Raw genomic sequence first — 23,698 nt, forward strand, 5'->3', positions numbered from 1 at the left:
AGCGCCATTCGCTATAGTCTGTCCAATCGGAAAAGGAGATGAAAGGGCTACGTGGCACTGTAGCTGCCGCATGCGCACTGCCACGGCGCTGCCCATACGTGGTGTAGGATGGTCGCTCCGGCGCGACTGGGAGAGCGCATGCGCACACTCTCACTCCGCCAGGCGGCCAGGAAAGCGCAGGCGTACACGCTTCCTCTTTCCAGCTGCCGGGAGTGCGCAGGCGTAAACGCTTCGCTCTCTCGGCGGCAGGGAAAGCGCAGGCGCACACCATTCCTCCTCCCGGTGGCGGGTTGTGCGCAGGCGCATTGTAAGTGCCTGCGCTAAAATGGCGGTCGGTGAGTGGTTGCGTTCCTTGGTTTTGCTGCAAATTGCGGCCACGTTATGTTCCGGCCTTTATTTCCACATCGGTGAGACGGAGAAGAAATGCTTCATCGAGGAGATACCCGACGAGACCATGGTCATAGGTAAATGGAAAGGGGAGCCTCTGCTGGGGCTTCCACCCCCCCTTTGATTTAATCTGACTGACACGTAAACTCTTGTCAGGGGTAGAGAGCTTTGGGCCTGCACTGAGGCTGAGCCCTGCTGCCCTGACCACACTGGCAGAGCACAGCACTTGTTACATGGGTGGAGTGAGTATGTTAGCCCCAACAAACAGGGCAGAGGAAGTTGAAAGTTGGCTACTTTTTCGTGAGAGACTTGCTCTGCCTTCCAAACTGGGGATTGTAATTGGATCTCAGGGATTGGCGAGTCATCTGCATTGAACCTCCTTGAGTGAGTTGCTGTGTATTAATTTTTTTAAAGAAACAAATTTTATATAATAGTTCACGTTATGCTCCAATTAACTGATCTTTTCAAGTGTTAGTTTTGCACAGTTCTCCTTATGTAGACAAGTTTGGAAACTTTTTTATATTTTTTGGTGATGAGGAGCAGCATGGAGTGTCATCTTGTAGTCTTGGCAGACCTTGGAATTGTGACAATGAGAATCATATCAGCTTTGCACACCAAAACATAAATGCTTGATTCCTGGAGGTGGTTACAAGTCACAGGGTTTGTCCTTGACATGCGAGGACCAGAATGGACAAACTTACTTGGATTCAACTCAGATGTTTAGAATAATAACCCTCGTCTCCTACTACTCTAACCTTTGGTTGTCAACTTTGTATCTGTGCATGTGTCATCAGTTAACTTATTGCCTCCAACTATTGTGGGGCAGCACAAGTGGGTAGCAATGCTGTCTCACAGCGCCAGGGTCCTGGGTTCGATTCCTGGCTTGGGTCACTGTGCGGAGTCTGCACATTCTCCCTGTGTCTGCATAGTTTTCCACTGGGTGCTCTGGCTTCCTCCCACAGTCTGAAAGACGTGCTGGTTAGGTGCATTGGCCATGCTAAATTCTCCCTCCGTGTACCCGAACAGATGCCGGAGTGTGGTGACGAGGGGGTTTTCACAGTAACTTCATTGCAGTGTTAATGTAAGCCTATTCTGTAAAAGAGGTCTTTCCCTATATTCACTTTTTTCTAACTAATAAATGGAAGAGTTCAAAGATAATGAAGAAAAACAACTTTTAATTTTCTCCTGGGTTGGTCACAGGAGATTACTCTTTAATAACTGCAGAAGCCGGGAAAATCCTGGAGTGTTGCCACCCCCTTCTGTAACCTTTGATTTCAAAATTTTGTTTCTTTCCTCCTCTCCCACCCTGTGTGCATTACTTTTTTCTTTGCTCCCTCCCCACACAACTTCTGAATATCAACTCCTGGCCCTTATGCCAATTAACATTACCCAATGGTTTTCCCTCCTTGGGTGCTGTCCTCCTTTGCTTCAAAACTGCTACTTTCAAACTCCATTGACTTTTCTAAGTTTTCCAATACATGCTTTTTCATCCTAAGAGCTTGGTGCATGGTAGCTCTGTGCTAACGTAGAATCCCCACAGTGCAGAAAGAGCTCATCCGGCCCATCAAGTTTGCATTGACTCTCTGAAAGAGTATCCCACCCGGGCCCACACCCCTGCCCTATCCTCATAACCCTGTACATTTACCATGGCTAATCCAGGTAACCTACACCTCTTCGGACACTAAGGGGCAACTTAGCATGCACCTAACCTACATATCGTTGGACGGTGGGAGGCAACTCACACAGACACTGGGAGAATGTGCAAACTCCACACACACAGTCACCCAAAGTGCTGTGCGGTGGCAGCGCTAGCTAGCGTGCTGCTGCTTGTCTCTCTCTCTCTCTTGCAGTTCATATCTCCTCCCAGTCTAGCTTCTGCTCTTCTTGAAACATTGAGATGGCTTTTAATGAAGTCATATATCTGATCTTGGGTGCTATTTTGCTCCTGGTCTCTTGCATATCTTGGGTATGTCTGACTGTGGCATCGTCCTTCAGTTCAGCTCTGCAGATCTTCCCATGTGTGATTCTATTCAAACATTGTTAGGCATCACCAGTATGATATTTTCTCTTGCTCATGTTGTTACTTGTGTCCTTGGGCGACACTGTGGCACAGTAGTTAGCACTGCTGGAATCACAGCGCCAGGGACCCGGGTTCAATTCCGGCCTCAGGTCACTATCTGTGTGGAGTTTCTATGTTCTCCACGTGTCTGCGTGGGTTTCCTTCGGGTGCTCCAGTTTCCTCTTACAGTCCAAAGATGTGCGGGTTAGGTTGACTGGCCATGCTAAATTTCCCCTTAGTGTCAGGAGGACTAGCTAGAATTATGGGGATATTGCTGGGTGGGGTTGCGGTCGGTGCAGACTCGATGGGCCACATGGCCTCCTTCTGCACTGTTGGATTCTGTGATTTTCCCCCCAAGGATCTCACCTTGGCCCCTTCGTGTTTCTCATTTGTACAATGGCTCTTGATGTCGTAGTTTGCAGGAAGACTTAGACAGGTTGCAAAGTTGGGCCGAGAGGTGGCGGATGGAGTTTAATGCGGAGAAGTGTGAGGTAATTCACTTTGGTAGGAATAACAGATGTGTTGAGTATAGGGCTAACGGGAGGACTTTGAATAGTGTGGAGGAGCAGAGGGATCTAGGTGTATGTGTGCATAGATCCCTGAAAGTTGGGAATCAAGTAGATAAGGTTGTTAAGAAGGCATATGGTGTCTTGGCGTTTATTGGTAGGGGGATTGAATTTAGGAGTCGTAGCGTTATGTTGCAACTGTACACAACTCTGGTGCGGCCGCACTTGGAGTACTGTGTGCAGTTCTGGTCCCCACATTACAGGAAGGATGTGGAGGCTTTGGAGAGGGTGCAGAGGAGGTTTACCAGGATGTTGCCTGGTATGGAGGGGAGATCCTATGAGGAGAGGCTGAGGGATTTGGGATTGTTTTCGCTGGAAAGGCGGCGGCTAAGAGGGGATCTTATTGAAACATATAAGATGATTAGAGGTTTAGATAGGGTGGATAGTGATAGCCTTTTTCCTCTGATGGAGAAATCCAGCACGAGGGGGCATGGCTTTAAATTGAGGGGGGGTAGTTATAGAACCGATGTCAGGGGTAGGTTCTTTACCCAGAGGGTGGTGAGGGATTGGAATGCCCTGCCAGCATCAGTAGTAAATGCGCCTAGTTTGGGGGCGTTTAAGAGATCCGTAGATAGGTTCATGGACGAAAAGAAATTGGTTTAGGTTGGAGGGTCACAGTTTTTTTTTTTAACTGGTCGGTGCAACATCGTGGGCCGAAGGGCCTGTTCTGCGCTGTAATGTTCTATGTTCTATGTTCTATGACATCTTCTTTAGATGGCATCAGCTATCACAAGCAGGCTGGTGGCATGCAGCTGTACTTACCCAAGTTCTCTTGATTCCTCTCTTGCCTCTGTAATGTTAATTGTTTTTTCAGATTCCTGCCTTGTACTTCTCAGGACTTCCTCCTGCCCAAACTCAAAAGAATCAAGCCATAGACTTTTAACTTTGCTACAAGCTTTGTTACCGAGGCACTTCGTGGTCTGACACAAGTTTATCTAGAATATTTCCAGTCTTTCTGTCCTTTTTGGTGTTGAGATTATCTTTCGGACTCTCTTCCTCACCATTATGGGTGGCACGGTGGCTCAGTGGTTAGCACTGCTGTCTCACAGCGTCAGGGACCCGGGTTCAATTCTTGGCTTGGGTCATGTCTCTGTGGAGTTTGCATATTCTCCCGTGTCTGCATGGGTTTCCTCCGGGTGCTCTGGTTTCCTCCCACAGTCCAAAGATGTGCGGGTTAGATGGATCGGCCGTGTTAAATTGACCCTTGGTGTCAGGGGAACTAGCTAGGGTAAATGCATGAGGTTATGGGGATAGGGATTGGGTGGGATTGTGGCGATGAAGACTTGATGGGCTGAATGTCCTCCTTCTGCACTGTAGGATTCTATGATTACAGACTGTCTACTTTTAGCGCAGTGGTGTTGCCTAATTCATTCCCGTCACTGCCATGGTTTGTCACCTCCAGACATGATGGGCTTGATTTTATCATTTTCATTCTAAGTGCTGAATCTGGGCGCAATTCAGATCCGACTTGGAAATCTGCTTTCAGGCACCCCCATGTGCACTCAGCCTGAAAAAAAAATCGTGGGTCTGAATCATGCTGTGGGCGGGGCTTAGCGCTCCCGAAACGATCGGAGCTCTGAACTGCGCATGTGCAGTTAGAAAAAAATTTGAAAAAGCGCGGCTATGTCAGATCGTTCCCGGGCCACAGAAAGCAGAAAAAGTGGCTCGGGGGCGAAGAGCAGGAGCGATGGGCCCCACAGACATCACCGTCCCCCTTATCCACCCGCACCCCGCTACCCAGACCGATCGCAACCCCTGCCCTCTTCCCACCACCGATCGCCCACAGAGTGGCAGTGGACCCCATCCCCCCCACCCCAGCGATACATCTTACACCCCCCCCCCCCAAGAATGATCTGGCCTCACTCCCCCCACAGAGACAGAGAATGATCTGGCCCCCCTCCAAGAATGATCTGGCCTCACTCTTTCTTCCCCCCCCCCCCCCCCCCCCCCCCCCCCCCGAGAATAATCTAGCCTCACGCCCCCTCCCACCCCCCAGAGAATGATCTTCCCCCGCCCCTCCCTCCCCAAACCAGACAACGATCTACCCCCCCGCCCCCCAACCAGACAACGATCTGCCCTCTTCTCCCCCCCCCCCCCCCAACCAGACAACGATCTGCTCTCCCCCGCCTCAACCAGATGACGATTAGCCCCCCACCCCCCTGCCAACCAGACAACGATCGGGCCTCCCTCTCGCCCCCCAAACCAGAGAATGATCTGGCCCCCCTCCCTACCCCACCACCGATCTGAGTCAGAGAGCCGTTGGAAGCGCTGAACTTACCTCTTCAGCAGCTGGAGCGCCCGATTCAGACTTTTATCCAGCATGTCCATTTCGGCGCGATTCCGGATTGGCGAATGCAGTGGTAAAGGGGGAAATGCTGATAAAGCTGGGCGGGCAGTTTATTAATTCAATTGAAATGCATGCAAATGCATTTAAATCACCGTTGCGCCCATTTCGGCCGCGAATCGGATCGTGGCCATTCCCGGGTCTCAGTAAAGTGGCCATCTGCGCGGGCGCGGATCGCGTTAATGGCCTCACACTCGACTTTACTGCATTTTCGCGCCTGAAAATGGGCGCGACGCAATGGTAAAATCAGGCCCAATGACTCTCTTTCTGGCTTCTGCCCTGCATAAACTCCCAACTCGTCCAAAACTCTGCTGCATGTCCTTATTTTAAAACCTAGACTCCAGTTTTCACTTGATGGGCAAGGTTAAATTTTCCCCTCTTGTCTTGAAATCTCTCTTGTGGCTTGTTGTATTTATCTCTGATCTGTCTCAGCCTGCATCACCCAAGGTCTTTCTTACTTCAAGCTCTCCAAACTCTATTTTCTTGCCCCTCTTTAAAAAAGGTTTCAAAACCCATCTCTCTGAATTTTTCACTTCCTGGCTGTGTCCATTTTCCCTGTGTCTGTGAAACAGACCTTTTATGTTAAAGGTGCTTTAAAAAGACAAGTTGCATTTGACAACATGGGCGGCTAACTGTGGAACACTGCTTCAACCATTTCAGTAAAATGGGGGGGGGTTTGAGTGTGATTCAAAGTGGTGAATGGCATATTTGGAAATAATTCCAGCAAGTTCTTCAAACGAGTGATCAACACATAGAACAGGCTTTCAAGCCAGGAAATTTTATAAAAGTAGCTATTAGATAAATGTGAGGTGATTCATTTTGGTAGGACTAATTTAAATGTGGATTACAGGGTCAAAGGTAGGGTTCTGAAGACTGTGGAGGAACAGAGAGATCTTGGGGTCCATGTCCACAGATCTCTAAAGGTTGCCACTCAAGTGGATAGAGCGGTGAAGAAGGCCTATAGTGTGTTAGCTTTTATTAACAGGGGGTTGGAGTTTAAGAGCCGTGGGGTTATGCTGCAACTGTACAGGACCTAGGTGAGACCCCACATTTGGAATATTGTGTGCAGTTCTGGTCACCTCACTATAAGAAGGATGTGGAAGCGCTGGAAAGAGTGCAGAGGAGATTTACCAGGATGCTGCCTGGTTTGGAGGTTAGGTCTTATGAGGAAAGGTTGAGGGAGCTAGGGCTGTTCTCTCTGGAGCGGAGGAGGCTGAGGGCAGACTTAATAGAGGTTTATAAAATGATGAAGGGGATAGATAGAGTGAACGTTCAAAGACTATTTCCTCGGGTGGATGGAGCTATTACAAGGGGGCATAACTATAGGGTTCATGGTGGGAGATATAGGAAGGATATCAGAGGTAGGTTCTTTATGCAGAGTGTGGTTGGGGTGTGGAATGGACTGCCTGCAACACTTTAGGAACATTTAAGCGGTTATTGGATAGGCACATGGAGCACACCAGGATGATAGGGAGTGGGATAGCTTGATCTTGGTTTCAGATAAAGCTCGGCACAACATGGTGGGCCGAAGGGCCTGTTCTGTGCTGTACTGTTCTATGTAAGCTATTAGATACTGTGATAGAAGGACAGTTTTTTTTTACTGAATGGATGAGCTCAAAAAGGCTAATTGACCTTCTGTCTCTCCTTCAGAGCTGAAACTTGTATTTCTGCTGTTCCAGATATGTTTTCCTCAGCCTAAGCTTAGAACAGAGCTTAGTTTGGGTGATGAATCTGAGAGCAATTTACTTGAATTGAAGATGTGAAAAGTAAGGAATGCCCATGTCCTTTCATTTGTGAGTTGTGGCTTCACTGGAAAGGTTTGTCAAGGTATTGATTGGATAAGGAACAGATATCTCAAATGTTGCTCAGATTGAGGTCAGGGCACTCCCACCCTTCAAAATGGAAAAGGCGGTGTGGTATGTGACATTCTGTACTGGGAAGTTCAGCTTGTGCCTTTTGGGGAAAGAAGCTAGTTTGTTTAAAATGTGCTATGTTTATGTAAATTTGCCTGCAGCACTTGTCTTGCAGTCATTGGGTACTGCAAATATTGCAAAGTTTACTTGTCCATTGGTCGAGTTTTCTGTTTCGACACTTTTGGCTTTGGATATACTGACAAAACTGACTCTTTGATCCAGTTTGCAGTAGGATTATTCTTTGGAATTTGCTTTCCCTTCGGAGAGAAGAAAATACACATCAGCAAAAGATTTTAAGCTTGTTTTATTTTTGAGATAAATTCTCTTTTTATACATGATAAAGTAGAAAGAACAACTGAAACTTCAATTTAGAATCTGGAAGAGGTGGAATACTTTGTTGCAAGTACCTTATTTTGGTACTTTTTCACAGCAATTTTTCTGTTTACAAACTGACTGGAGATTGAGTGTGTGGGACACGTTTACATGATTGTGCTGATGGAGCTTTGTTTTGAAATCTTGTATTTTACAATCTCACGATAGATTAAAAACAGAAATACATGGGGATGCCGTGCCTTTCACAACCTCGTCACAGTGCTTTGCTGCCATTGAAGGATCTTTGAAGTGTTGTCACTGTTGTAATCCAGGAAATGTGCAGCAAGCACCCACAAACAGGAATGCGATAGTTTTTCTTTAGTCAAATACTCTTGGCCTAATATTAAGTGCTGTAATCCTGGGTGACCATTTACTTTTGTTCCTTTCAGTGAACCACTTCCTTTTGCTACTGTTGTGGTTTTGATCTATTCAGCAACATCTTCCTGTTGCACAGGCTGCATGTTCCTCAGTGTAATTTGTCCTCCATGCGGTCATTCAAGTTCTGCAAATTTGGGGATGTTTCACCTGGATAGAAACTTCCAAAATTTAGTGGCAGTCTTCTACATAAAACCTTGAATGGTGCTGTTTTTGCACTGGTCGTAGGTCTCCTAGGGGGAACAACAAATGTTTAGCTCCAGAAGTATTACACAGCTCAAATGGGTGTCATGGTGGTTTGCTGCAACTGAGGGAAATAAACTCTGCAGCAAATTAGCAAACACAAAAACTGGTGCATTCTTTTCTGGTTCCTTACTAACCCTGAATTAGGTTCTGTTTGTAGTGGTGCTGGTGACTGCCTAATCTAGGGAATGTGCTTGAATGATTGCAGATAATTTACAGACACCTCCCATCAGAGATAGAAGGTTTCTTTTTAGAAGGAAAGTGAGATACCAACATAGAATCTCTTGGTGCAAAAGGAGGCCATTTGGCCCATCGAGTCTGCCACAACTCTCTGAAAAACATCTTATCCAGGCCCACCACCCCCCATAACCCCATGCATTTACCATGGCCAATCCACTTGATCTACACATCTTTGGACCTTGGCAGAAACCAGAGCACCCAATGGAAACCCACGCAGACACAGGGAGAATGTGTCGAGTTTGTACAGTCACCCGTGGTCGGAATGGGACCAGGGTACCTGGTGCTGTGAGACAGCAGTGCTAACTGCTTTGCCGCCCTAGCTCTTCTGCTGTCCAGAAAGTAAAACCACTACTGCCTGTAATGAATAACTAACTAATTAATTACCTTCTTGAATGTGACCATGTAGCTGATGATCTGAGCAGTGAAGTAAAATAAGCAGTCTGGTTCTGTAAAGGTCCTGATCAGTGTCTGGTGATGCCTTGTGGAAAGGCATGCATGTGGATGTCTGCTGAGGAGTTAGATTCTTTTGTCTTGCCTCCTCGTTCCACTCCCATCTTATGTGAATAGTCTATAGGACATCCCCACTTTTGACCTAATGACGGAAGGAAGATTATTGATGAAGCAGTTGATGGTTGGCTAGGGCTAGGACAATACGCTGAGGAATTTCAGCGACAATATTTTGTGACTGAGATGATTGACCACCAACAACAACCATCTTCCTTTGTGCTAGATATGGCTTGATATCTAGGATAGTCACTCTCACTTCATCGCTCGAATTCGGCATTTTTATCCATGTTTGACCCAAGGCTGTAATGAGGGCAGGAGCCGAGGGGCTCTGGCAGAACCCAAACTGAGCGCCAGTGAGCAGGTTATTACCAAGTAAGGGGCCACTTGAAAACATTGTCACTGACATCTTCCAGTGTTTTGCTGATGAATGGGAGAAGACTGATTGATTGGATTTGTTCTGCTTTTTGTGGACAACACATACCTGGACAATTTTACACATTGGGCAGATTCCAGTGTTGTAGATATGCTGGGACAGTTTGTCTAGGGACACAGTTAGTTCTGGAGCACAGATCTTCAGTGCTGGTGTCAGGATGTTGTTAAGACCCGTAGAGTTTGCAGTGTCCAGTGTCTTCAGCTATTTCTTGATAGCCCAGTCTAATTGGCTGAAAATTGGCATCTGTGATGTTGGGGATCTTGGGAGGAGGACGAGGTGGATGACCTACTTTGGGCTGAAGACAGTTATAACTGCTTTAGCCTTTTGCACAGATGTGTTGAGCTCCATCTTCATTGTGGCAGGGGATATTATGGAGTTACTTCCTGTAAGTTATATAATTGTCCACTATTTGTGACTGTAGATTTAATCTGTTGGTTGTGGAATTCTGTCTGTAACATGTTCCTTCTGCTATTGGGCATGCAACAAGGATGAAAAATTTGGATTTTGGAATTCCGGCATTCTGAATATGCCCCACCTCAACCATTCCAGAGCCCAAATGGAGCAGAAAGGATTGAAAAGACAGGTGAAACTGAGAGCAGGAAAATAATGATGAGTTGTGATTGGAGAAGCAGTGAACATGAAAGGGAAAGAATCTGAGGAGCTGCACTTCCAACTACAGACCTGTCTCTCCCATGGTTGCTGCTCCAACTCCTGCAATTTTCCAGTCAGTTTCCAGATTTTCCATCTCCTCTAGAGGCAGAATCTATGATTGGAGGAGCAGTAAGAGGGAGGGAATCTGTCCTAGGAGGTTGAGTTATTTTAGTGATCCTGCTGTCAACACGCAGGAGACTTTTGGCTGAGCTGTCGCAGAGCACTTCGACTAGATGATCGACCAGTCCGACTCATTCAATACTTCTGTAACGCTGAAGACAAGCTGCATGAGATAAAAGGAAGCAGAAGGTAGGCCGAAACCCAGAGTAGAGGTGGTGGGGCATTTGTACATGGCTTGGGTTGGGGGAAGACTGACTGTACCCGTTTGGGGTTGAGGTGGGGTTCTGAATTGGGTTAGTGGGATTTGCACTCAGGTTCTGATGGGGGTTTGGAGTTGACTCTTATCGCATTCATTCTGGACTCAAGATAACTAAAGGGTGATTTCCCCGCCTATGTCGTATGTAATCCAGCAAGGTCATGTTCTGTTGTAATACAGGATGAAATCTGTGCTTGTGTGTACCAACTGCATGAAAAGCTTTCTTATTGAAATGCTAAGGTCACTTTGGTAATTTTATACAAATGTGTTGGTCCCCTGTTTTGGCAGTAATAGAAAGCAAACAAATGGATAATGAATGTATCTGCCCATTTGGAGTTTACTAATTTGACGTGGCCTCAGAGCAGTTGCATTTCATTACTTTAATTTCCAGCTCTTCTTGCTGCAGTGACTTCACTCTTTTGCCCTATAATGTGTACTTAATTCCTTGTCACAAAAAATTTTTCAGACCTTTTCATTTTTGGCCGCTCTCATCCCTGCCATTAAAGTAATCATGTTCTGCTGCTTCACCAGGTTGGCACCTAAGTTTTAGATATGCCTGCCAAGTCCTTCTGCATTCTTCATTGAACTCTGGCTTGAACGGTAGAGTAAGGGATATGCTGGGATATGAGGTTACAGATTGTGGTTGAATGCAATTCTGCTGTCCCTGAAGGCTCATACACGCCCAGTTCTGAGTTACTAGACCTGTTTTGACTCTATTTCATTTAGCATGGTGGTAATGCAGACAACATCACAACATGATGGAGGGTGTGCTCAGGATGAAGAATGGAAGTCGTCTCCACATGTTCATTCTTTCTTTTGTCATGGACTGGTGCATCTGTGATGGACAGATTGGTGAGGACAAAGATCAAGTAGGTATTTCCTCTTGATTCCCTCAACATCTGCCACAGAACTCGATTATTAATGGTGCTACTAAGCCACTCTTGGGCCCCATCCAGAGTAATTGTTCAATTTTACTGATATAAATGCTTGAATTTCCGCACCCCTCCTCCACCCAAACATCCTTGGGCTGCTTGGTGGTGTAAGCTTCATGTTTGTTTGTTAACTTTTTACATCAATGTGGTCATGAATTAGTCGGCAGGAAACTTATTATGAACAGTGTCTGGGGTTCCTCCTCTTATCCCACCTCACAGCTACTACCCATTGACAAATTGTAATTTAGCAATTGATTGACTTAATGTTTTAATGGAATTTTTCAGGCAATTACAAAACTCTGATGTATGACAAACAGAGGGAGGAGTACCTGCCTTCTCCTGTGGGACTTGGAATGTTTGTGGAAGTGAAGGATCCCGATGAAAAGGTACGACTTATCCAAGCCTAGAAAACCAAACCTGTTCGTTTCCTCGCTTCAAGAGCACTTTCTACTGGTTTAAGACATTTTCTCCCAGCCAAATGACTTTTTTTCAATGTGAATTTTGTGCTAATGACTGATAGTGCTGGAAATGGGAATATTTTTGTACTTGATTTCCTTTCAAGTCTGGTTAGATGCAGCATGAAGCACTTATGTAAACTTTATTAAGATTTCATTTACTTTTATATATTTTTTCAAGAGCAAGCTTAACCAGATGGTAATAATGTCTCCATGAGTAAGAATTTGTGCCATTATATAATAAATGTAAATATTCAGTATAATTTTTACAATGGCAGGCCCCAGGTGAAATTGTTGAGAATAATATCAAGTGGGGTGGGGGTTACCATTGACTAGAAGCTTAATTGCACAAACCTTATAAATACTATGGCTACAAGAACAGATTGGAGGTTAGAAATTTTGCAACAAATAACTCTTGACTTATCAAAGCCTGTTCACTATGTACAAGGCACAAACCAGGGATGTAATGGAAAACTCACCACTTGCTTGGATGAGTGTGGCTTCAACATACAAGAAGCTCAACACCACCCAGGATATAACAGCCAACTTGATTGGCACCCCATCTACCACCATAAACATTCACTTCGTCCACCGCTGGTGCATCAGGCAGCAGTGTGTGCCATCTACAAGATGCACTGAAGCAATTGTTTCAGCACCATCCAAGCTGATGACCCTGCCACCTGGAAGAAAAAGGACAGCAGATGTGTGGGAGTACTGCCACCTGCAAGTTCCCCTCCAAGTCACGCACCATTGTGACTTGGCGCTGTATTGTTCCTTCACTGTTGCTGGATCAAAATCCTGGAACACTTTTTCTAACTGCACTGTGGATCTCCCTAAAAACACTCATATTGCAATGGTTCAAGAATGGGGCTAACAACTACTGCAAGGAAAATTAGGAATGGGCAATAACTACTCGTCAGTGATGCTCTGATTTGATGAACAAAATTAAAGGCCCTGAAGCCTTCTTGACAGAAGCCAGAGGGTGGTTGTAGAGGGTTGTTTTTCAAACTGGAGGCCTGTGACCAGCGGTGTGCCTCAGGGATCAGTGCTGGACCCACTGTTATTTGTCACTTACATTAATGATTTGGATGAGAATATAGGAGGCATGGTTAGTAAGTTTGCAGGTGACATCAAGATTGGTGGCATAGTGGACAGTGAAGAAAGTTATCTCCAATCGCAACAGGATCTTGATCAATTGGGCCAGTGGGCTGATAAATGGCAGATGGAGTTTAATTTGGACAAATGCGAGGTGATGCATTTTGATGAGTGTAGGGTAGGATAACAAAGTTTGCAGACGACACAAAGATAAGTGGAAAAGTGAATCGTGTGGAGGGCGTAGAAGGTCTGCAGAGAGATTTGGACAGGCTGAGTGAGTGGGCGAGGATCTGGCAGATGGAGTATAACGTTGACAAATGCGAGATTATTCACTTTGGAGGAAATAATAGCAAATTGGATTATTATCTAAATGGAAAAAAATTACAACATGCTACTGTGCAAAGGGACCTGGGAGTCCTTGTGCATGAGATGCAAAAACCCAGTCTGCAGGTGCAACAGGTGATCAAGAAGGCATGTGGGATGTTGGCCTATATCGCAAGGGGGATAGAATATAAAAGCAGAGGTGTCTTGCTGCATCTGTACAGGGCATTAGTGAGGCTGCAGCTGGAATACTGTGTGCAGTATTGGTCCCCTTATTTGCGGAAGGATATATTGGCCTTGGAGGGAGTGCAGAGAAGGTTCACCAGGTTGATACCAGAGATGAGGGGTGTTGATTATGAGGAGAGACGGAGCAGATTGGGTTTGTACTCGTTGGAATTTAGAAGGCTGAGGGGGGATCTTATAGAGACCTATAAGATAATGAAGGGGCTGGATAGGGTAGAGGTGGAGAGATTCTTTCCACTTAGAAAGGAAGCTAGAACTAGAGGGCACAGCCTCAAAATAAAGAGGGTTTAGGACAGAGTTGAGGAGAAACTTCTTCTCTCGGAGGGTGGTGAATCTCTGGAATTCTCTGCCCATTGAAGTGGTGGAGGCTACCTCGTTGAATATGTTTAAATCATGGATAGATGGATTCCTGATCGGTAAGGGAATTAGGGGTTATAGGGATCAGGCGGGTAAGTGAAATTGATACCCTTCAGATCAGCCATGATCTTGTTGAATGGCAGGGGCTAGATGGCCTACTCCTGCTCCTATTTCTTATGTTCTTATGATAGATTGAACCAGGGCAGGACTTATTCAGTTAATGGTAGGGCGTTGGGGAGAGTTACAGAACAAAGAGATCTAGGGGTACATGTTCATAGCACCTTGAAAGTGGAGTCACAGGTGGACAGTGGTGAAGAAGGCATTCGGCATGCTTGGTTTCATCGGTCAGAACATTGAATACAGGAGTTGGGACGTCTTGTTGAAGTTGTACAAGACATTGGTAAGCCACACTTGGAATACTGTGTACAGTTCTGGTCACCCTATTATAGAAAGGATATTATTAAATTAGAAAGAGTGCAGAAAAGATTTACTAGGATGCTGCCGGGACTTGATGGTTTGAGTTATAAGGAGAGGCTGGATAGACTGGGACTTTTTTCTCTGGAGTGTAGGAGGCTGAGGGGTGACCCCCTAGTGGTCTATAAAATAATGAGGGACATAGATAAGGTCGATAGTCAATATCTTTTCCCAAAGGTAGGGGAGTCTAAAACTAGAGGGCATAGGTTTAAGGGAAGAGATACAAAAGTGTCCAGAGGGGCAATTCTTTCACACACAGGATGGTGAGTGTCTGGAACAAGCTGCCAGAGGTGGTAGAGGTGGGTACAATTTTGTCTTTTAAAAAGCATTTAGGTAGTTACATGGATAAGATGGGTATAGAGGGATATGGGCCAAATGTGGGCAATTGGGATTAGCTTAGGGGTTTTTTTTTTTTAAAAAAAGGGTGGCATGGACAAGTTGGGCCGAAGGGCCTGTTTCCATGCTGTAAACCTCTATGACTCTAGGCTACAAGACTTCCATTGCTCTGTGTTTTAATGAAAGGGCTGTGAAGCTCTTTCTATATACCTGCCTGTCTCTAATACATGCAGCACTCTGCGATTATTATGTATTTGCTCAGAGCTTTACCAAAAAACCATTAAAAGATTGTAGATATGTCAGTATATCAAGCTTTATAAAGGTAAATTGGAGTTAATATCAAATAACCCTCTGTTCTTGTTTCAGATTCCAGCATCCACAATATTTTGCTTGTACTAATGATTTAATGTGTCTTTTTCTGTAGGTCATCCTGTCAAGGCAATATGCTTCTGAAGGAAGATTCACATTCACCTCCCATATTCCAGGAGAGCACCAGATTTGTTTGCACTCCAATTCCACCAAACTCTCTCTCTTTGCATCGGGAATGTTGGTAAGCAAAGAATTTGTAAGAATAATACAGCTTGTGGAAGCAGAGGGGTAAAATCAGTAACAAATATTGATTGTCCAACCTTTTAGAATTTACAGCACTGAAACAGATCTTTTGGCCCAACAGATCTGTACTGCTGTTTATGTCCACGTGAACCTCTTTTTTTAATCTTGCGTCATCTAATTCTATCGACATATCGTTCTATTATTCACCCTAATGTATTTATCTAGCTTCCCCTTAAATGCATCTATGCTATTTGCCTCAACAACTCAAGTTTGGTAGCAAGTACCACATTCTAATAATTTTCTCGTTAAAAAGGTTTCCCCTGAATTCCCTATTAGGTCGTTTGGTGACTATCCTGTATTTACGACGCACAATTTGGGACTCTCCCACAATGAAAAGACATTTTCTACATTCACCCTATCAAACCAGGTCATAAAAAGAGATTATTTTTGGACCACGTATCAGCATTTTATTTTTTTCCATAGAAAGATACCTCGGCCCATACATCTTGATGGCATAACCTCTCAGTTTTGGTACCCTTTAAAAAAAATTTTTACACGTTCTCCAGTCTCTTTGTGATATGAAGATCTAAAGCTGTGTGCATTATTGTAAGTGGTCTTGCCAAGGTTCCACGTAAGTTTAGCATAGCTTCTTTCCTTGCAATAGAAATTCCATTTTGTCCATTTTTTCCTCCTTTTTTAATGGATAAAATTTGTTCAGATTTTAGTGGTGATTGTGACAGAATGTTAGTGAGTTTGATGACTTTGCTTGCCTTCCTATGGATATGAATGAAATGCTTTCTCCCATCATAGTTAAATCCAACAAAAATATTGCTGTTAATTTTAATATTAGTTCTGCGTTATTCTCCTTACCCTGGGAAATCTTTGGATTCCTTACGGTTGGGAGGGAGAATGACTGATTTTTACTTCAGGCACATTATCATATTGCCTTTGAATGTCGTATGGTGGAACAGAATGGGGGCAGATAAACTGAAAGGGGGGGGGGGGGGGAAGAAAAATTCAGGCTGATGTCCCTAACACATTTTTGTCCCCAGAATTTGACATTTGTATTAAATATTGAAGTTTCATGATATTTTAGCAGTAGATTTAAGAGGCAGTCCTCCTTGTAATGCTAGTCTTAAAGTTTAATGTTTATTTATTAGTCACAAGTAGGCTTACATTAACACTGCAATTAAATTACTGTGAAAATCCCCTAGTCGCCACACTCTGGTGCCTGTTTCAGGTACACTGAAGGAGAATTTAGCATGGCCAGTGCACCTAACCAGCACATCTTTCAGACTGTGGGAGGAAACCGGAACACCCGGAGGAAACCTACACAGACAGTGACCTAAGCCGGGAATTGAACCTGGGTCCCTGGCGCTGTGAGGCAGCAGTGCTAACAACTGTGCCACCATGACGCCCCACTCTTCTAGCCCACTCTCTTTATCCTGTTCAGTAAAATAATTAGAGCAATGTGAAATCATATTGATTAAAGAAGCACTGAAAAGTAGCCTTGTGGTCCTAAATGCCTGTCTGAATCCCTTCCCTTGTATGGCACTAATCCGTACAAACTAGGATGCTCCTAGATTTGGTTGAACAGTTCAGTTATCTTTAAGTAATGAGTTTTCTCCCTGCAGCGGGTTCATTTGGACATCCAAGTTGGTGAACATACCAATGATTATGTTGAGATTGCAGCAAAGGACAAGCTGTCAGAGCTCCAACTCCGTGTCAGACAACTCATTGAACAGGTGGAACAAATCCAGAAAGAACAGAACTACCAGCGGGTAAGTGCGGCTCGAGGGGAGAGTGTCTGAGATAGACATATTGGGATAGGTGAGGGGCCAAGACATCACGGTTGGAAGAAATGAGGGGCAGGAACATAATTCCTGGAGGGGAGGATAAGGGCAACCAAATTAGAAAGTGAGGGCAGGAATAAAGTGACTGCACAGAGGGGAACTAAAACTTCAAATCCTAAGAACTAAGAATCAGCAGCAATAAAACTGGGTAGAAAAGTCGTGGGGAATGTAGAGAGTCAATAAGTTTAGTTTAGTGCCTCATTCCACTTTTAGAAATTATGAATACGGGCTCAGAAACATCTAGTTCCTGTCCACCATTTTTCTGTTTTAACAACATATTCCAAAATATTTAAGTTTCTTTGTTCCTTTTTTTCTAAAGATACCGTTGATTCTTCATGTGGCATTTGTGTGCATCTGTTGCACTTTGGCACAGTGATTAGCACTGCTGCCTCACAGCGCCAGGGACCCGGGTTCAATTCCTGTCTTGGGTCACCGTCTGTGCGGAGTGTGCACATTCTCCTTGTGTCTGAGTGGGTTTCCTCCGGGGGTTCCAGTTTCCTCCCACAGTCCATAGAGGTGCGGGTTAAGTGGATTGGCTGTGCTAAATTGCCCCTTAGTGTTAGGGGGACTAGCTAGGGTAAATGCATGGGGTTATGGGGATAGGGCATGGGTCGAATTGTGGTCGGTGCAGACTCGATGGGCTGAATGGCCTCCTTCTGCACTGTAGGATTCTATGTTGTAATTAGAATCAAAGAAGCAGTGCCCTACTTTTGAAAAAGCTGAGGATATTTTGGTATAACCGAGGCTTTTTATTCTTTGGATCAGGAATATAAAATTGTGGTCTAGAGCAAGCATTTATGTTTAACATGGTACAGTGTAATGACTTCTCCAAGATAGGGCCTCTTGTGCTGTAAGTACTTGTATATCCTGAATGTCTTTTTTGTTCCAGTATCGTGAGGAACGTTTCCGGGTGACAAGTGAGAGCACCAATCAACGAGTCCTGTGGTGGTCAATCGTGCAAACACTGATCCTCATTTTGACTGGAATCTGGCAGATGAGGCACCTGAAAAGCTTTTTTGAAGCCAAGAAACTGGTATAGGTCATGTTTGCAATGACCTGTATTAACTTGATTTAAATACAGTACAAGGCTGATCGGCCAAAGGCACGTTTTCAATTACACAATTCAAGTCATGGCTCATTGGATTTGACCCAATTTTGTTCTCCTTCCCCAATCTCCGTGACATGCAGTGCTTCCTACATAACAAAAGTACTTCAGTGACCGAAGTGCTTTGGGATGTCCTGAGGTTGTGAAAGATGCTACAGTATATAAATGCTAGTCTTTTTTCTAAATGGATCCTGGCAAGTGACAGATATGTTTGCCAGGTGTGTTTTTGGCATGCCCAATGACAAAAAGGCAGCTTTGTCCAACCTACATCACATTGGAGGTGACTGCTTTGTTGCCTCTGGGATCCTGTATCTTGTCAAGTCACTGTAAATCTATTGTTTTTTCATCTTACCAAAACTTTGAATACTCCATTAATTAAGCATTTGAAGTGGACTTATGCAGTATTTAAATGTACTACGGTATGCATTCCTCCTTCCCATCTGTAGCAGTTGAGTTGTTAAATCTATTGGCCAGTCTTAATATTTTTGGAGCTATTAAGCAAAAAGTAATGTCCTGTGAGCTTCGCTTGTGTGACCTTTTTCATTTAAGTCACCCTTAAATATTGTGCAGTGGCAACCTCAGTGTGACTAGGTGTGATCATGGAGGTATGAGTAAGGTTTTGCAATGTTACCTGACATGGCCTGTCTTTATGATGAAGCAAGAGTTAATTATTTATAATTATACTTGGTTGCAATTGAATTTCTCTGACTTTGGGAGGGCAACACTGCAGAGCAATTTAATGCTCTGATTTTCTTGCAATGTTCTCAGAAATATAATTTATCGAATTGCCATTTGTCTTTGTAATTGGAAGCATTGGTTTTGGTCCTATCAGTCATTGCGGGATAAGGATGTAGGAACCACTGAATACATGTGGGGGATATCCTATTTGAGTATGAAACGGGGTTGGTGTAACATTTGTGCAGCTGCACTGATTTTGATTGTTTGTAGGCAGCTGTTAATATTTGTACCATAACTGCTGAGTATCTGCGATCCAGTAGCAGCACATTGGCAGAAGTAGAATCTAGAGATGTTTGCCTCAATCTGACCGCGTTCAGATTGTTAACATTTTGAGCATGACCGAATCAACCCATGTACACTTGTACTGTCTGTCTGTGAAGTTTTGAACTTTGCTGCTTTCTGTGGATTGATAGAGATTGGGTGAAAATTTCATTAGACTGGTGTTGGGACTTATTTTTTTCCTTTATCTGCCTCATTTTTTTGGGGGCAGATAAATGCATCTGGTCATTGCTACTTTCTACTATTGTCAACACGACCTGTTCAATGAGCTGACTCCACTGGATTGCATTCATGAGGTTTTCCTGTTTTGAGGAACTGGCAGAATATCATTTTAATCGAGTACACTAAAGTACTCCACATGACATGGGGCATCCTGCTGAATCTGAGAGTTGTTGCATGCTTCAGTTGCATACTCTATCATTTGAACTTCTAGATGAGAAACCATGTTGACTGCCATTATCCAGATGTATCATGTCATGCTTGTTTGGTCATTGACATGGATATCTGGATATTCATGATCCACTGCTGCCAGCATTTTGGTATTTTCTTGGTGGGTTGTTGAGGGGACCATATCCTTGGCTCTAAATTGCTCTAAAAAAGCTGATGCAAGGGTCCCCATCTCAAAGCAGCGGTTTCTTTAGTTTGCTTACTGCTTTCAAAACAAATGCCATGCTTGCTCTATCATAAACCATGCTTGTCTAATTGCAGCTGACCACTTTTGAGCCCCAGTTTTTAGTTTAAATCGTTCCTACCCTCTGAGCCTTGTCATTAACCAAAATGATAGGTTGAAAAAGTTGAATGTTAATAAATAGATGTTGTTTCTTCCCTTTCAGGGAAATAACATGTTCGTAATTTCCCTGGAGCCATTTGCCCTGTTTGGGGAATCTCTATTTGGAAAAATACCACAAAGTGGTCAAATCAGTTCTTATTAATCCAGTAAACTGAGGCACTCCAGATATATAGTGCCTCCTGGTGAATATTGATGTCAACCAATTCACAGGCATGATGTTCATCGCTACATGACTTCACTGCATGTTATGTTCAAGTTTAACAGGCTTAGTTTTCTCAACTACCTCGAGCCAGGACCATCAGGGTCATGTGCCACTCCATGGCATCTTTGGTGTTACAGTGTAACCAGCAAACCTGAAGAATGCAGCCAACTGAGCTGATTACGATAGTGCTTGAGTAAGGTATGGATGGTAAATGAAAAGGAGGTGTCTGGTGAGGTGTCTAGGTGTCTGGTGAGGTCTGAAACAATGGTCGGCTCACTATTGAATTGAACCAATGGTTAGATTGAAAAGTGGACTTTCATGTTGCAGATAATACTCCTGACAAACTTGACAGGGAAGATTCTATTGTGGTAAATGACATTTCACACGTTCTCTTGAAAAGCAGCTGTAAAGGAACTGTCTGGATTGAGAGTGAATGGGTGCTGTTTTACTTAGTTATGGTAAAGAACAGAATATGCGTGGTTTAATCTATTCCTTTTACCCCTGATATCTTTAAATTAGAGGTTTTACTGTAAATAACAGCTCAGATTTATGCACTGTTCTGGGTGTAGTGTAGAAAAATTGAAATGAACAGAGAGCCATTGTGTGCCACTTGGAAACAATCCTCCTAATCTGTTCAATTAGATAAATAAGAACATGGGTCAGGGCAACTATTACAAGTGGACAATTGGACATCAAAATATAGACCTCTATGTTGTGATAATACATCAGAACCAAGTCATTGATTATATAAATGTTGAGAAAATAAATAGTGCCTCAGAATGTAAATTTCTGCTTTTTGTTCAAGTGTATGTTTTCCTTTCTTTTGTTCCACCCTCTTTATAATTTCTTTCCCCTTTTGGAAATTGGTGCATTTTGTTTAGAGATTGCATTGTTTAATGAGATTTGTTCTTCTGTATGTTCAGTAATTGACATGTACAAGTTTTTAGTTACTGCTACCATGGACTATTTTCCACAAGTTCTCAATTTTTGAAATAAACCAATTCCACCTTTTCTTTTTTTAAGTTTCTCATTCTTCATGCTGGCTACTTGAGACCTGGGCATATATAACTTGCATTTTAAAAACAAGAACTTTGGTTTGATAAATCTCTACATGGGATTAATCAAAACTGCATTGTAGCCCAATGACTGCATTAAACTACAGCTTCCAGTTGTTGTCCTTTGGCTTACAACGTGAGTGTGCTGTGGGATACTGAACCAGATAGACCATGTCCTCTCAATCAGATCTCTGATGAGGTGAATGAACTGACCTTGACAGGATGTGGTGGTAAGTGACCTTAGCATCTCCTGACTAGGAAGTGGGTGAGGGAAAATGGAAGGAGAAAAATGTCACCACAACTGAGCCGGTGATCCCTGCCTGTTGAATTGCACATGTATGTTGAGAGCAGAATTGGGCTCAGCTTTTAAGCTTCAAGTGAACAGCTCTCTGACACTTGCTGCCCTGGCTCATCAAGGAAGAAAGACAACTTGGCCGAGGTAGTGGAGAACTTTGAATGCTCGTGTAGCCCCAGAGGGGTGGTAGATAGAGGAATGAAAAGCTGTGACTGCTGAATTCAAAGTCAGAAATTAATTGATTTTTATAGACTGCAATTAAAAACCATTTAGATGTGGATAATGTTCTGCTTTCACTTTTACGGAATCCCTCAGCCAAATGTAACAGGACGCAGTGAGACCCAGGTGGATCTGCAAAATCTGTCTGGATTTGATACACACACTTCTGGAACTGACTGCTTTCTGATTCAGGTGTGTTTTCAGTATTTAAATATTGCAGTCAGAATTGCTGTATCTTGATTATTTTATTAAAAAAAACAAGATGGATTTGTAAATCATTTTTAAGCTGATTTATTTTTCACTTCAACTAAAGGTTTATTAAAAGTGTTCGTTATATCCATCCTCCATTGTCTTCTTTGTTCTTATAGAGTCCAGTTTTTCTTGTATTCCCCAGATAGTTTGCTGACCAGAGCCGGCTAGAATTGTGGTCTAAAAATTCACACTGGCCCCTTGGCACCAATCTTGGATACTCCTGGATCTGCGTATTGTCCGATGTTGGCAAAATATTTGGCTTATTGCTATATATGATTTGATCTGGGAAAGATTTGTGACTGAGCTGAAATTTATCCCAAACTCGGAAGGAAGTCTCTGCCTCCTGTCATGACTTTTATGTTGCAACCAGTCTGAGTAATCTTAATATATTTCAATACAATTGGCCCTAAATCAAATGTCATATAACCTGGGAATGCCAAATAGCACCGAGACTGAAATTGTAAGTGTTTCATTCCATAGTACCTACTCAACCAATGACCTAAACATTAAAAATATTGAGCAGTTTATAAATCTGTGCTTGGAATGTAGGTTTAGTGGCAAGGCCAACCCTAATTTCCATGATACACTGGCGACGAGTTGCCTTTCAAAGGGCAGTTAAGAGTCAACCACATTGATATTGGTCTGGAATCACATGTAGACCTGACTGGGTAAGGATGGCAGATTTCCTCCTTGAAAGGAAATTAGTGAATCAGGTGCAATATTACAACAATCCAGTAGTGTCATGGTCATCAGTGTTAACCTAACTTTTTATTCCATTATTTATTTAATTAACCAAATTCCTTTTAACTGATTCATGTGTAACTACTGCCATCATCCTTTCTTCCCCTCATGAATTTAGTTGATGCTGAAATTATGCAACAAGCGTGCATCACACCATTTAAGAATGGACAGTGAAAGTGATCTCAAATGGAATTGAAAGTGTGTGAAATGCTTGTGAGCATAATGACTTAACATATGATGTCTTCTCAAGCATCACTGCATTTCAAATGGATCTATTCATTGGTTAATAGTTATGTAAGACCCATTGTTGAATACGCAATGCCTGTTTGGAATGCTGGAATTTCCGTAGAGCATGTGAGCAAGCTTGAAAGCGCTCAACGAGCACAGAAGCTGATCCTAGGTAACGTGCACCAAAGCTCCTCTGACATGATCGTACAACTGAATGTGTTCCTTTACTGAAAACACAAAAGCTTTGTCCAGAATTCATAAGAAAACTTGAATCCCATCTATTTCTTGCCATAACTACACTTAAGCTGATCTTTCTCTGCGCCCTAGCTATAACTGTAACACTACATTCTGCACCCTCTTCTTGCCTTCCCTATGAACGGTATGCTTTGTCTAGAGCGCATAAGAAACAATACTTTTTACTGTATACCAATACATGTGACAAAACAAAAGTAAAGATGTGGAATTTAAGGTGAAAAGACACAATTCTACAAATAAGATTTAGAATGAATAGCCTGAGGCAACCCAATTGGCTATTTTAAAAAACAAATAGTATGTAAGTAATTGAAAATTTAAGGAACTCAACCTGACAACATATGATCTTTGGACATTAATACACAATGAGGTGCAGTCGGCTTTTCATTTCTAATTTGCAAATCAAGGAGATCTGCACTTTGACATATTGAAATTATTTGTATGCTGAAATGATCATT

At 43.4% G+C, this 23,698-nt stretch overlaps 1 protein-coding gene across 1 annotated transcript; it reads left to right on the top strand.

The window, feature by feature from the left end:
* Positions 1-74: 74 nt before the first annotated feature.
* Positions 75-22,108, top strand: LOC144505227 (transmembrane emp24 domain-containing protein 9-like). The gene is made up of 5 exons (XM_078231238.1): positions 75-464; positions 11,684-11,784; positions 15,104-15,229; positions 16,866-17,012; positions 17,974-22,108. The coding sequence occupies exons 1-5, from the start codon at positions 326-328 to the stop codon at positions 18,121-18,123; spliced, it is 663 nt and encodes a 220-aa protein (XP_078087364.1). The 5' UTR covers positions 75-325; the 3' UTR covers positions 18,124-22,108.
* The last annotated feature ends 1,590 nt before the right edge of the window (positions 22,109-23,698 follow it).

This window comes from Mustelus asterias, chromosome 16, assembly GCF_964213995.1.
Source record: "Mustelus asterias chromosome 16, sMusAst1.hap1.1, whole genome shotgun sequence".
Taxonomy (NCBI): domain Eukaryota; kingdom Metazoa; phylum Chordata; class Chondrichthyes; order Carcharhiniformes; family Triakidae; genus Mustelus; species Mustelus asterias.